The sequence below is a fragment of the Trachypithecus francoisi genome, unplaced genomic scaffold (genome assembly GCF_009764315.1).
Source record: "Trachypithecus francoisi isolate TF-2019V2 unplaced genomic scaffold, Tfra_2.0 Lachesis_group15, whole genome shotgun sequence".
NCBI classification, from domain to species: Eukaryota; Metazoa; Chordata; class Mammalia; order Primates; family Cercopithecidae; genus Trachypithecus; species Trachypithecus francoisi.
Genome location: NW_022681460.1, coordinates 63,616,982 through 63,631,226, shown reverse-complemented (window position 1 = coordinate 63,631,226; position 14,245 = coordinate 63,616,982). Strand labels below are relative to the sequence as shown.

At 42.4% G+C, this 14,245-nt stretch overlaps 1 protein-coding gene across 1 annotated transcript in view; it reads left to right on the top strand.

Annotated features, from left to right (window-relative positions):
- Positions 1-14,245, top strand: part of CCDC170 (coiled-coil domain containing 170) — a 96,072-nt gene that overhangs the window by 36,790 nt on the left and 45,037 nt on the right. The window contains exon 5 of the mRNA XM_033235049.1: positions 13,488-13,805. Within this exon, the coding sequence (XP_033090940.1) occupies positions 13,488-13,805 (318 nt within the window). The remainder of the gene's footprint in view (positions 1-13,487; positions 13,806-14,245) is intronic.

The window sequence follows — 14,245 nt, the reverse complement described above, 5'->3', positions numbered from 1 at the left end:
ATCCCTGTCTTGTGCCAGTTTTCAAAGGGAATTTTTCCAGTTTTTGCCCATTCAGTATGATATTAGCTGTGGGTTTGTCATAAATAGCTCTTATTATTTTGAGGTACGTTCCATTAATACCAATTTATTGAGCGTTTTTAGCATAAAGGGCTGTTGAATTTTGTCAAAAGCCTTTTCTGCATCTATTGAGATAATTATGTGGTTCTTGTCTTTGGTTCTGTTTATATGCTGGATTACGTTTATTGATTGCGAATGTTGAACCAGCCTTGCATCCCAGGGATGAAGCCCACTTGATCATGGTGGATAAGCTTTTTGATGTGCTGCTGAATCCGGTTTGCCAGTATTTTATTGAGGATTTTTGCATCAGTGTTCATCAGGGATATTGGTCTAAAATTCTCTTTTTTTGTTGTGTCTCTGCCAGGCTTTGGTATCAGGATGATGTTGGCCTCATAAAAAGAGTTAGGGAGGATTCCCTCTTTTTCTATTGATTGAAATAGTTTCAGAAGGAATGGTACCAGCTCCTCCTTGTACCTCTGGTAGAATTCAGCTGTGAATCCATCTGGTCCTGGACTTTTTTTGGTGGGTAGGCTATTAATTGTTGCCTCAATTTCAGAGCCTGCTATTGGTCTATTCAGGGATTCAACTTCTTCCTGGTTTAGTCTTGGGAGAGTGTAAGTGTCCAGGAAATTATCCATTTCTTCTAGATTTTCTAGTTGATTTGCGTAGAGGCATTTATAGTATTCTCTGATGGTTGTTTGTATTTCTGTGGGGTCAGTGGTGATATCCCCTTTATCATTTTTTATTGCGTCTATTTGATTCTTCTCTCTTTTCTTCTTTATTAGTCTAGCTAGCGGTCTGTCAATTTTGTTTATCTTTTCAAAAAACCAACTCCTGGATTCATTGATTTTTTGGAGGGTTTTTTGTGTCTCTATCTCCTTCAGTTCTGCTCTGATCTTAGTTATTTCTTGCCTTCTGCTAGCTTTTGAATGTGTTTGCTCTTGCCTCTCTAGTTCTTTTAATTGTGATGTTAGAGTGTCAATTTTAGATCTCTCCTGCTTTCTCTTGTGGGCATTTAGTGCTATAAATTTCCCTCTACACACTGCTTTAAATGTGTCCCAGAGATTCTGGTATGTTGTATCTTTGTTCTCATTGGTTTCAAAGAACATCTTTATTTCTGCTTTCATTTCGTTATGTACCCAGTAGTCATTCAGGAGCAGGTTGTTCAGTTTCCATGTAGTTGAGCAGTTTGATTGAGTTTCTTAGTCCTGAGTTCTAGTTTGATTGCACTGTGGTCTGAGAGACAGTTTGTTATAATTTCAGTTCTTGTACATTTGCTGAGGAGTGCTTTACTTCCAATTATGTGGTCAATTTTGGAATAAGTGCGATGTGGTGCTGAGAAGAATGTATATTCTGTTGATTTGGGGTGGAGAGTTCTATAGATGTCTATTAGGTCCGCTTGGTGCAGAGATGAGTTCAATTCCTGGATATCCTTGTTAACTTTCTGTCTCGTTGATCTGTCTAATGTTGACAGTGGAGTGTTGAAGTCTCCATTATTATTGTATGGGAGTCTAAGTCTCTTTGTAGGTCTCTAAGGACTTGCTTTATGAATCTGGGTGCTCCTGTATTGGGTGCATATATATTTAGGAGAGTTAGCTCTTCCTGTTGATTGATCCCTTTACCATTATGTAATGGCCTTCTTTGTCTCTTTTGATCTTTGATGGTTTAAAGTCTGTTTTATCAGAGACTAGGATTGCAACCCCTGCTTTTTTTTGTTCTCCATTTGCTTGGTAGATCTTCCTCCATCCCTTTATTTTGAGCCTATGTATGTCTCTGCATGTGAGATGGGTCTCCTGAATACAGCAGACTGATGGGTCTTGACTCTTGATCCAGTTTGCCAGTCTGTGTCTTTTAATTGGAGCATTTAGTCCATTGACATTTAAGGTTAATATTGTTATGTGTGAACTTGATCCTGTCATTATGATATTAACTGGTTATTTTGCTCGTTAGTTGATGCAGTTTCTTCCTAGCCTCGATGGTCTTTACATTTTGGCATGTTTTTGCAATGGCTGGTACCGGTTGTTCCTTTCCATGTTTAGGGCTTCCTTCAGGGTCTCTTGTAAGGCAGGCCTGGTGGTGACAAAATCTCTAAGCATTTGCTTATCTGTAAAGGATTTTATTTCTCCTTCACTGATGAAGCTTAGTTTGGCTGGATATGAAATTCTCGGTTGAAAATTCTTTTCTTTAAGAACGTTGAATATTGGCCCCCACTCTCTCTGGCTTGTAGAGTTTCTGCCGAGAGGTCTGCTGTTATTCTAATGGCTTCCCTTTGTGGGTAACCCGACCTTTCTCTCTGGCTGCCCTTAAGATTTTTTCCTTCATTTCAACTTTAGTGAATCTGGCAATTATGTGTCTTGGAGTTGCTCTTCTGGAGGAGTATCTTTGTGGCGTTCTCTGTATTTCCTGAATTTGAATGTTGGCCTGCCCTACTAGGTTGGGGAAGTTCTCCTGGATGATATCCTGAAGAGTGTTTTCCAACTTGGTTCCATTTTCCCCCTCACTTTCAGGCACCCCAATCAGACGTAGATTTGGTCTTTTTACATAATCCCATACTTCTTGCAGGCTTTGTTCATTTCTTTTTCTTCTTTTTTCTTTTGGTTTCTCTTCTCGCTTCATTTCATTCATTGATCCTCAATCGCTTATACTCTTTCCTCCAGTTGATCGAGTCGGTTACCGAAGCTTGTGCATTTGTCACGTATTTCTCGTGTCATGGTTTTCATCTCTGTCATTTCGTTTATGATCTTCTCTGCATTAATTAGTCTAGCTGTCAATTCTTCCACTTTTTTTTCAAGATTTTTAGTTTCTTTGCGCTGGGTACGTAATTCCTCCTTTAGCTCTGAGAGGTTGATGGACTGAAGCCTTCTTCTCTCATCTCGTCAAAGTCATTCTCTGACCAGCTTTGATCCGTTGCTGGCGATGGGCTGCGCTCCTTTGCAGGGGGAGATGCGCTCTTATTTTTTGAATTTCCAGCTTTTCTGCCCTGCTTCTTCCCCATCTTTGTGGTTTTATCTGTCTCTGGACTTTGATGATGGTGACGTACTGATGGGGTTTTGGTATAGGGTCCTTCCTGTTTGATAGTTTTCCGTCTGACAGTCAGAAGGACTGTCTGTTGGTCTGTTAGAGATTGCTTGAGGTCCACTCCAGACCCTGTTTGCCTGGGTATCAGCAGCAGAGGTTGCTGAAGATAGAATATTGCTGAACAGCGAGTGTACCTGTCTGATTCTTTCTTTGGAAGTTTCCTCTCAGGGGTGACGCCACCCTGTGAGGTGTGGGGTATCAGACTGCCCCTAGTGGGGGATGTCTCCCAGCTAGGCTACTCAGGGGTCAGGGACCCACCTGAGCAGGCAGTCTGTCCGTTCTCAGATCTCAACCTCCGCGTTAGGAGATCCACGGCTCTCCCCAAAGCCGTCAGACAGAGTCGTTCGGGTCTGCAGCGGCCCGCTCTTTCCCCTAATGGACTGCAGCTGTGCGCTGTCCGCAGCGGTAGAGTCTACAGAGACAGGCAGGCTTCCTTGAGCTGCTGTGAGCTCCACCCAGTTCGAGCTTCCCAGCGGCTTTGTTTACCTACTTAAGCCTCAGCAATGGCGGGCGCCCCTCCCCCAGCCTCGCTGCTGCCTTGCGGATAGATCGCCGCAGACGGCTGTGTTAGCAGTGAGGGAGGCTCCGTGGGCGTGGGACCCTCCCGGCCAGGTGTGGGATATATTCTCCTGGTGTGCCTGTTTCCTTAAAGCGCAGTATTGGGGTGGGAGTTACCCGATTTTCCAGGTGGTGTGTGTCTCAGTTCCCCTGGCTAGGAAAAGGGATTTCCTTCCCCCTGCGCTTCCAGGTGAGGCGATGCCTCGCCCTGCTTCAGCTCACGCTGGTCAGGCTGCAGCAGCTGACCCGCACCGATTGTCCGGCACTCCCTAGAGAGATGACCCCAGTACCTCAGTTGAAAATGCAGAAATCACCGGTCTTCTGTGTCGCTTGTGCTGGGAGTTGGAGACTGGAGCTGTTCCTATTCGGCCATCTTGCTCCGCCCCCCCGAGAACTGGCTTTCAATGTCCCTAGTCTGCCATCTTGGAGAATCCTATTGCGCTCCTTTGGAGGCATCATATTTCCTTGCTTTTTCACGTTTCTTGTTTCTTTATGTTGGCATCTGTGCATCTGGTGTGGCAGTCACTTCTTCCAATATTTTGGGTTTGCTTTTGTAGGGGAGGATGTTTTCCTGGAGATGCGTCTATGATGTTGGTTGGGTAGGGCACTTTGGCTCTGATTGTGGGTGTGTGCAGTAGTGTAGTTTCCTAATTTGTTCAGCTGTAAATAGTGTCATCGGTGTCCGTTATTTCCTCAGGAGCTTAGGGTGTGGTTGTTGGTGGAGTTGTGGGAAGTTTTGCTGGGGACAGGGGTACCAGGTGGGCCAGTCCTTAGGTCCTGGTGGGAACAGCAGTGGGCCAAGAGTGCCTGTCCTTAGGCCCCAGGGTGGCATTTGCTTGCACTGGTCTTAGCAGGTCTCGGCAGGTCTATACTGGCAGTGGCAGTAGCAGGTAGGTCTTTTGGTCCCTGGGCAGCAGTGTGGCATAGGCTATCATAATAACAGTAGTGGGACAATGCGTTGACTCTTAAGCTGTCTGTGCTGGTGTTGGCAGTGGCTGTGATGGTTGGGCAGGTCAGGCCCTGCCCCTGCAGGTTTTGTGTGCAGATGGTGCCATCTGTGGTGGTAGCAACAGGGTGAGTGGGTCCATCTTCAGGTCCCTGGTAGAAGTGCTCGGGTGCTAATGATGGTGGATGTGGCAGAGTACTTCCGAAGTCCCCGGATGGTGTTTTCATGCTCTGGGGTAGGGGTAGGGGCAGAGCAAATCCAGGTGAGCCTGTCCTCAGACTCCCTGGTGGTGCCTATCAGCACCAGCTGTGATGTGCAAGGGTCGGGTGATTCCTGGACTCCTGGTGGAGTGCTTTGATGGAGGAGGTGGTAGCTGCAGTGGGGCCCTGCTGCCGGAGAAGGTGGGATTGCTTTTAGTGGCTGCAGCTGTAGGCGGGCAGCTTCGGAGCACATGCTTTGGCCCCAGTTGGCACCTATGCGTTGGGGAGCCTGTCCTTGGGACACTTGTAAATGTGTGATGGTGGCCTGCTGTTAGTGGGCTGGGATTGCTGCAGTGGCTTGGCTTTGGCCCTGACAGCAACAGCCAGCTGAAGCAGTAGCTGCAGGTGGGGTATGGCAGTGGGGCTCCTGGGATGTGGAGATGCGGGGGCTGTTGGGCCCCAAGGCAGGGTGATGTCTGGTGGAGGCTGGCTCTCAAAATGGCATCTTGCTGTAGCTGCCTAGGACTCAGGGGGATGTTTAGGATTCAGTCTGAGCTCCCCCTCTGGAGCAATGCCATTGTGCAGTCTGCAGACAGCTCCCTATGTTGGTCTCTGGGCCTGTGAAGGGCTCTCTGGTGGCTGGGACTGGAGGAATCCATGATGGGAATATGGACGCTGCAGGTCTCTCACTCCCCTTTCCCTGCACTGGGGAGCTTCTCTGCACTCCCAGCCAGCCCTGGCCAACCAAGCAGGCTGCTTCTCTTCCCTCCCTTCCTTGCCCTAGGAGTTCCTGTCAGTTCTCTGTTGAATTCCAATGTTCTGTCTTTGATGATCTATTCAAACTGTGATTATCTACTCACTGTTTTCTTCTTCTTTGTGGAGGGGCAGCTGATAGATGCCTCTAGTCTGTCATCTTGAAGCCCCACCCCTTGAGAACTTCTAATGCCTCTTATTTTTTAGCCTTTTCTTTCTATAATACTTCCTGGTTTTTATCATATTATTGTATTTGCCTTGTCCAAGTTTACATTCTGTTCTGTAGCTGTAACTAAGTCTTCAGTAGTTTGTCTTTAGGTTCATTCTAAAAATTTAAAATCAGTTAAATCCATATGTTAAATAACATGATTCTATAACTATTTTTATTAGGGGTCTAATCTCAGCATGTGATGCTGAGCACATTCCATTTTGCCGTGTCCCTTTTGCAATTTCCAGATGGGAACTGTCGATGGTCCTCCAAGCACCGTCTGATCAGTTTAGGGCGAGTGTCTGCAGGGCTGTCGTGAAGCCCAGGAACACACTGGCCTCTTGGGCAGCTAAATCTGTTGTCAGCTAGTACTGATTTGGTCAATGTTGAGAATTTCAAACTTAAGCTGAATTCTAATTTTCCACAGTTGATGATGCCATGGGGAAAGCTCAGATTTGGAGAGGGTCTTCTTCAATTTGAAGTAAAATGTTTCTCTGAAGGTTCCATTCTATTGGCTCATGGGCCTGAGAAGGAGAAACCTAATACTCTTTCTACACGAGTCTTCCAAGCATTTGAATACATCTACAGGATAAATATTCCAGTTCTTTTAACGTTTCCTCTTAGAACATGATTTCAAGACTTTTGCCATTCTCCTTCCTAAACTCTGAATGTGCATTTTTTTTCAAACTATCTTTGGGGAAGAATAGTTTTGTCTTTATTTCCAGTCCATTGCTGACAAATACTTCTACAAAATACAATAAAATGAATTAATAGGAAAAAATCATTTAAATTCTATAAAATGAATTAATGGAAAAAATTATTTAATAAGATACACCAAGCACAAGTCCAAATTTTTAAGTATTAGAAGCCACAGACATAAAATTAAATTTCAGTAATGGAAATCAGAATAAACATGGGAGAAATAATAGAATTACCCAAGTTGTACACATTCTTCTTTGTATGTAGGAGATTAGTGTAATGAATTACTAGTATCACTAGTATACTCATAGCCTTCCTTTTGTTATTCTTTAGTCATAAGTTTTATTATGACTAAAATTCCCTGCGTTAAAGTTCTGCGTACACACTTTAAATGAGTACTGCTTATGTTAATATTTAAAGTTTGTGACAGTGAGCTAGCTTCTTGCTGGTTCACTTAGGTAATCTTGGTTGGACTGGTGACAATGTCGCTTTCAATGCCTGTTGTACAGGAATTCTTTTTTTTTTTTTTTTTTTTTGAGACTGAGTTTTGCTCTTGTTACCCAGGCTGGAGTGCAATGGTGCAATCTCAGCTCACCACAACTTCTGCCTCCCGGGTTCAAGTGATTCTCCTGCCTCAGCTTCCCCAGTAGCTGGGATTACAGGCATGTGCCACTACACCTGGCTAATTTGTATTTTCAGTAGAAATGGGGTTTCTCCATGTTGGTCAGGCTGGTCTTGAACTCCGGACCTCAGGTGGTCAGCCTGCCTCGGCCTCCCAAAGTGCTGGGATTACAGGCATGAGTCACTGCACCTGGCTCCTAGGAAACTGTTTTTATATTTTATTTTTCAGATACTTATAGTAGAAAACAAATCTAACAGAGGTTTGTTGAGAATAGGTTTTATTTATTTTTTTATTTTATTTTATTTTATTTTTTTGAGGCGGAGTCTTGCTCTGTTGCCCAGGCTGGAGTGCAGTGGCCGGATCTCAGCTCACTGCAAGCTCCGCCTCCCGGGTTCCCGCCATTCTCCTGCCTCAGCCTCCCAAGTAGCTGGGACTACAGGTGCCCGCCACCTCACCCGGCTGCTTTTTTGTATTTTTTTTTTTTTTTAGTAGAGACGGGGTTTCACTGTGTTCGCCAGGATGGTCTCGATCTCCTGACCTTGTGATCCGCCCGTCTTGGCCTCCCAAAGTGCTGGGATTACAGGCTTGAGCCACCGCGCCCGGCCCGAGAATAGGTTTTAAAGCAATTTCAACAAGCTCAATATATTTGTAGGTACCTTGAATTCAAATTAAACAATTGTAATTTCAGCTTTCCTTCTTTTCCTGTTTATTTTTTCTTAAAAATATCTGATAGAGACGGGTTTCACCATGTTGCCCAGGTTGGTCTCAAAAGTTCTATTAGTTTATTTTGTAAAGGTATAGTTATGTTTAAATGTGATGAAATTCTTTTGAGGAAAGAAATGGGTTCTGGATTTTATATACTTATTTAGATTACATTTGGCAAATCAGCCTTAAAATATCACATTTGTAGCATGTTCCTTCAGTGTATAACAGATAGGCAACTCTCATCACTAGCCACTTACCACACGAGTCTAACAATACTTCGTTCAAAATGGTCCATACTTCATTCAAAAATGAAGTACAGGCTGGGCGCGGTGGCTCCCACCTGTAATCCCAGCACTTTGGGAGGCCGAGGCAGGTGGGTCACAAGGTCAGGAATTTAAGACCAGCCTGACCAACATGATGAAACCCTATCTCTACTAAAAATACAAAAATTAGCTGGGCATGGTGGCACGCGCCTATAACCCCAGCTACTTGGGAGGCTGAGGCAGGAGAATCGCTTGAATCTGGGAGGCAGAGGTTGCAGTGAGCTGAAATCATGCCACTGCACTCCAGCCTAGACGACAGAGTGAGACTGTCTCAAAAAAAAAAAAAAAAAAAAAAAAAAAAAGACGTCTATGGTATTTGGATGTTGCATCAGTGTCAACTTGCTGTAGAAATTGCTAATCTCTTCCCCTCAATTTCTGAAATGATCTTGTTGGGACTGGGAACAGCAGGTGCAGGAGTGGTACCAGATTGTAAATTTGAATAGTGCTGTCCAAGGAGGGTTTTATCTGTATTAAAGTTTGAATCCCAGAACTGAAGGCCAAACTTCAGGCTTGGTGTAATTCAAAGGAAATAGAGCAGGATATCACCTCTCTGATTCTGAATACTTAACTTTTGTGAATGCAGCCCAAGTTTGGGAGGGGGGAATGTGTGTGTGCATGTGCATGTATATATTTGTGCTCATATCACTGTTGACTGAACACTTAAAATGGACTAAAATTCCCTGGTGTTTTCATAGTTGCCAGTGTTCTATCACATCTTCCTTTCATTTCTGACCCCTGGCTACAATTCCCTTCTCTAGAGGTGATGAGAATTGGTGGTTGCTTGTGCATGTTTCTAGAGATATTCTTTTCATAAAGGTACAAATGGTACTGTACTATGTACCATTGTTATTTGTATAGATGCACTATTAGACACCTTACTTTCTTCACTAACTGTATCTTGGAGAATCGTTCATATTGGTATATAAAAAACTGCCCCATTTATTTTCACTACATCATTTTCTATAGTATGGATGTCTCATATTTAAGAAGTTACATATTAATGAATATTCATGTAGTAGCTTGTCTTTTGCTATATTATAATTGGATAACTGCATATTCCTCATTTTCTATATTTAGTGACCTTTCTTATAGATACATTCTTAGGATCTGGAATTGCAGGGCCAAAAGATACATGCATATTAAATTTTGTTATGTATTTATGCCAACAATTTATACCAAAATTATACCTGTTCACACTTCCACCAGCAATGTATAAGACTGCCTGTTTAGGGGAATTTCTGAGTTTTTTTGTTAATCATAACTGCAGTAGGTAGAATTAACCAACTGATTTTTTTATTTTATAAAATTGATCTAGGATTGAAGGAATTCAGCTCAAGCCAGGGGTTCTCCGTCCTGATGATAATCATTGTATTTTTGAGTGGCAATTTGATCTCATGTGTGTCTAAATCCATAAAATAGCAACACAACAGGAATCAATTGTTTTTTTAAAAACACAAACCTTTGAATGGTTTCATTACTTGATGCAGACTCACATATTTAAATGGGAAGGTAAATTGAGTGCCATAATCATACTATTTATAAAAGTTTTTGTTAAAAGTAATTTTGAAAGGATCATTTTACATTTGTTGCACGAGTCAGACTGAACCTAAAGATTTAATTATAAAAATATTTTAAGTGATCCCCAGCACAGTCTATAGGGCCTGCTCTCTTGTGACCCCACAAGACTATGGAGGTCAGTCTTGCTTTTGCTCACAGAAAGCCACTTGTTTCTTGTCCTGTATGTCAGTGTGGTCTGACAGCAATCCCCAGGTCCTGGCCAGTGATACTGATGTCACATGATTTCATGCCGCTTGCTTTGGCGTATCCTTGAGGTAGCCATGGAACCAGACTCCACTCTGGTGGCTTTCTCCTGATAGCTGCACAAGTAATTGCATTTGCAGTCTGAGGACATTTATTTCCAGAAGATCAGCCCTGTGCCCCTCAATCCTGCAGCACTTAATCAGAGCACTAAAGGAGCGGCCATCCGCAAGGCCTTGTCACTCCGGCTCTCGAGTCCTGCATTTTATACAAGAAACAGCTTAGTGTTCACTGAGCTGAATGTGCCTGGAAAACAGAAACCCAACCTGCTCACAGGCACCACTGTATTCTATGAGCACAAACTAATTTTGGGATTTTCACTAGACATAAATGTTGATGCCTAGGTTTAAAAAGAAAATATTATTTGGATTTGTTAAGAGGAGATTGTTTTGGCCCTTTTCTCGAAGTCGGTGAAACAATAATGATATTGGGGTGAAAAATGCCTCATAGTTGCAATGTTTTAATTGTGTTTATTGGTCTTGTGGTGTTAGCTGCCAGTTGAGTCATCTACTCCAAACTGACAGTAACTCAAAGGTCACAAGCATCTGAGATATTTTTTGTGTATTTTGAGGGTCTTTAGTGAATACATAATATTCCATATGGTTTAAGAATTCTAAAGTGATTAGGATTAATTTCCATCCCAGCGTCACTGAATTTAGGACCTCAGTTTTCTAACCACACAGCAGACTATGCAGTCAACCCTCTGTATCCACAAGTTCCACATCTGTGGATTCAACCAACTGTGGATAAAAAAAATTTGGAAAATAAAACAATACAAATAACAAAACAACAATAAAACTAATACAAATAAAAATAACACATGATAACAGTTATTTACCTAGCATTTACAGTGTATTTGGTATTACAAGTAATCTAGAGATGATTTAAAGTATACAGAAGAATGTGTGCAGCTTATATGAGAATATTATTCCATTTTATATGGGAGACTTGAGCATCCTCAGTTTTGATACCCTCCGGGGTCCTAGAACCAATTCCCCAGGGATACCAAGGAACGACTGTAGTTTCCGAGTAAAATATGCACCCAATTTATTATCACCATTACTGATACTAGTTACTCTAATTGAGCAAGTGAGAAGCTATTGTATTATGATCTGAAGAGAAATCTGTAAACTGTTAAAATACTGAATTTGTGATAAAGTGTCCTTGACTCTACTTTAAGTACCGTCATTTAATTAGCAGCAACAGTGGGGCTTCTCTACAGAGATAACTAGTTTAGCAAAGGAAAGGGGAAACCAAGACCTTGAAAAGCAAAGGCTTTTTACAAAATAGATTCCATAATTAGTTGAGTTATTACATCTCTGAAAAGGGCAGGCTTCTCTAACTACATATCTACTCTGTGACTTTTCTTTCAAATTGATGCCTGAGACTCCCTTGATTTTAAAAAAGTCACCATAATGAAAAAAAATAAGATGTTACGTTTCCTATAAAAAATAGGAACTAGTGTTTCAAGCTATCCTTTTCCTGTTTCCAAGCTGTTAATGGAGAGAAATTTCTTTTAAAGCCCAGTTCTAACGCAAAAGAGATGATTGCATTTTAACTGGCAGCCTGAAATGTTATCAGCTCATTTAGATGTAGAGTCTGTTATTTAAAGATACTGTGTTTCTTTTTAGTGCTTTTTACCTCTAACTTACGATTTTTAATAATTTTTTAAAACCAGTTAACTAGGCAGCGATACTATAGCAATGCTAGTTAACACGCTGCTTAATATTTCTTAATGTGAATTCATGTATTTTGGAACTTGATGTTAACAAATAATTTTAAAAAATCAATTTGAAAGATGCTCATGCCTATAATCCCAGCACTTTGGGAGGCTGAGGTGGGCAGATCACCTGAGGTCGGGAGTTCAAGACCAGCCTGACCAACATGGAGAAACCCCGTCTCTACTAAAAATACAAAATTAGCTGGGCATGGTGGCACATGCCTGTAATCCCAGCTACTTGGGAGGCTGAGGCAGGAAAATCGCTTGAACCCAGTAAGCGGAGGTTGTGGTGAGCCGAGATCACGCCATTGTACTCCAGACCGGGCAACAAGAGTGAAACCCCATCTTGGAAAAAAAAACAAAAGGATGCTCCGTTGGTGCCTCTGTGGGCCATTCTAGATTGTAGTAAATAGAATTAAGTGCACAGGTAACCTTCTTTATGTCCTTCATTATTTTTCTGAACCTAATTTCACATGTTATGTTCTTTTGTTGTTGTTATTTTGAGACAAGGTCATGCTGTGTCACCAAGGCTGGAGTGCACTGATGCAATTACTGCTCATTGTAGCCTCGAATTCCCAGGCTCAAGCAATCCTCCTATCTCAGCCTCTCAAGGAGCTGGGACTATAGAAACATACTACCATGCATGGCTAATTATTTTATTTTATGTAAGATGGGGGTTTACCAAGTTGCCCAGGCTGGTCTCCAACTCTTGGGCTCAAGTGATCTTTTGTCTTGACCTCCCAAAGAGCTGGGATTACAGGTGTGAGCCACTGTGCCCAGCCCATATTATATTCTTTAAGATTATTCTTCTAAGTATGATACTTTCCCTCTACTTTTAATCCTCCCACCTACCAAATGGCTAGTTGTTTCTGTTTCCTTTCTTCAGGTTCTTTCTGCATTAATTTTGTCTTTATGAGACTAGGGGATATGCAATGAATATTGGATATTGAAAGTCAATGAATATTTTTATGCAATGATGTTTTTATGAGAATATTCCTCTATTATTTAAAATAGTATTAAGGGAGCATCTTTATTCAAATAATTGTTAGTGCCTAGCTAGGACTCTGAGAGCTTACTGTTTATTAAAAATCAATTTCCATATACACCAAGCTTGAGAAAGATAGTTCTATAAACATATTCTATATATGGACTGAATCTACTAATATGTTATCCAATGATCTGTTTTTATTAACTCTTTCCAGTGTTCCACACAGAAAAGGCTTATGTGTCAAAGTTTCCTTCTTTTTTCTAACCCAGATTTTATATTTTATATCCCTTCTCTGTTTTTCTTTTTTCTTTTTTTTGATGGAGTCTCACTCTGTTGCCCAGGCTGGAGTACAGTGGAGTGATCTCAGTTCACTGCAACCTCCGCCTCCCAAGTTCAAGCGATTCTCCTGCCTCAGGCTCCCGAGTAGCTGGGATTACAGGTGTGTGCCACCACACCTGGCTAGTTTTTGTATTTTTGTTTACTAGAGGTGGGGTTTCACCATGTTGGCCAGGCCAGATCCTGACCTCAGCGATCTGCCCACCTCGGCCTCCCAAATGCTGGGATTACAGGTGTGAGCCATCGCCCTGGGCCCCCTTTTCTGTTTTTAAGACACCTAAATTTTCCTGACATACCATTGGGATTTAATAACTTTATGAGGAGACTATAGGGAACTTGGAGTTAAAAATGGAAGAAGTAATTAACCCAACCCCTGTAGTCATTAGCAGGCAAAGTCAATGAATTTGCTATAGCAAATGCAGGTGTACCCTGTTGACTACTAATGTTATTGTCTTCACTTTCTGTAATCATTTTAGGACCTGCTCAGTGCTGTAGAAGCAAAACAAGCTCTTGAAAGGGAAGTTAAGACCTTCCAAGAAAGGCTGCTTGCTGGCCAGCGGGTCTGGGATGCCTCAAAGCAGGAGCTGAGCCTCCTGAAGAAAAGCTCTTCTGAGTTGGAGAAGAGTTTGAAGGCAAGTCGGGATGCAGTCACAGCCTCACAAAGCCAGTACTCCTCATTTAGGGAGAAAATTGCAGCCCTCCTTAGGGGCAGATTGGGCACGACTGGGTCTACTGGGGACACCATTTTGGAGAAGATTCGAGAAATGGGCAGCCAGGAAGAAAGCAGGGACCAGGTGAGTGGGTCATGGCTATTTACAGACATCTTAAGAACGGTGAGCTCATTCATTTAGCATGCTCAGTGACTGTATTAGTCTATTCTCACACTGCTATAAGAAATACCTGAGACTGGGTAACTTATAAAGAAAAAGAGGTTTAATGGATTCACAGTTCCACATGGCTGAGGAGGCCTCACAATCATGGCAGAAGGCAAAGGAGGAGCAAAGGCACATCTTACATGGTGGCAGGCAAGAGAGAGTGTGCAGGGGAACTGCCCTTTATAAAACTATCAGATCTCCTGAGAGTTATTCTTTATCACAAGAACAGCATGGGAAAAACCCACCCCCATAATTCAATTACCTCCCACCAGGTCCCTCCCACGACGTGGGAATTATGGGAGCTACAATTCAAGAGGAGATTTGGGTGGGGACACAGCCAAACCGTATCAGTGACTTAT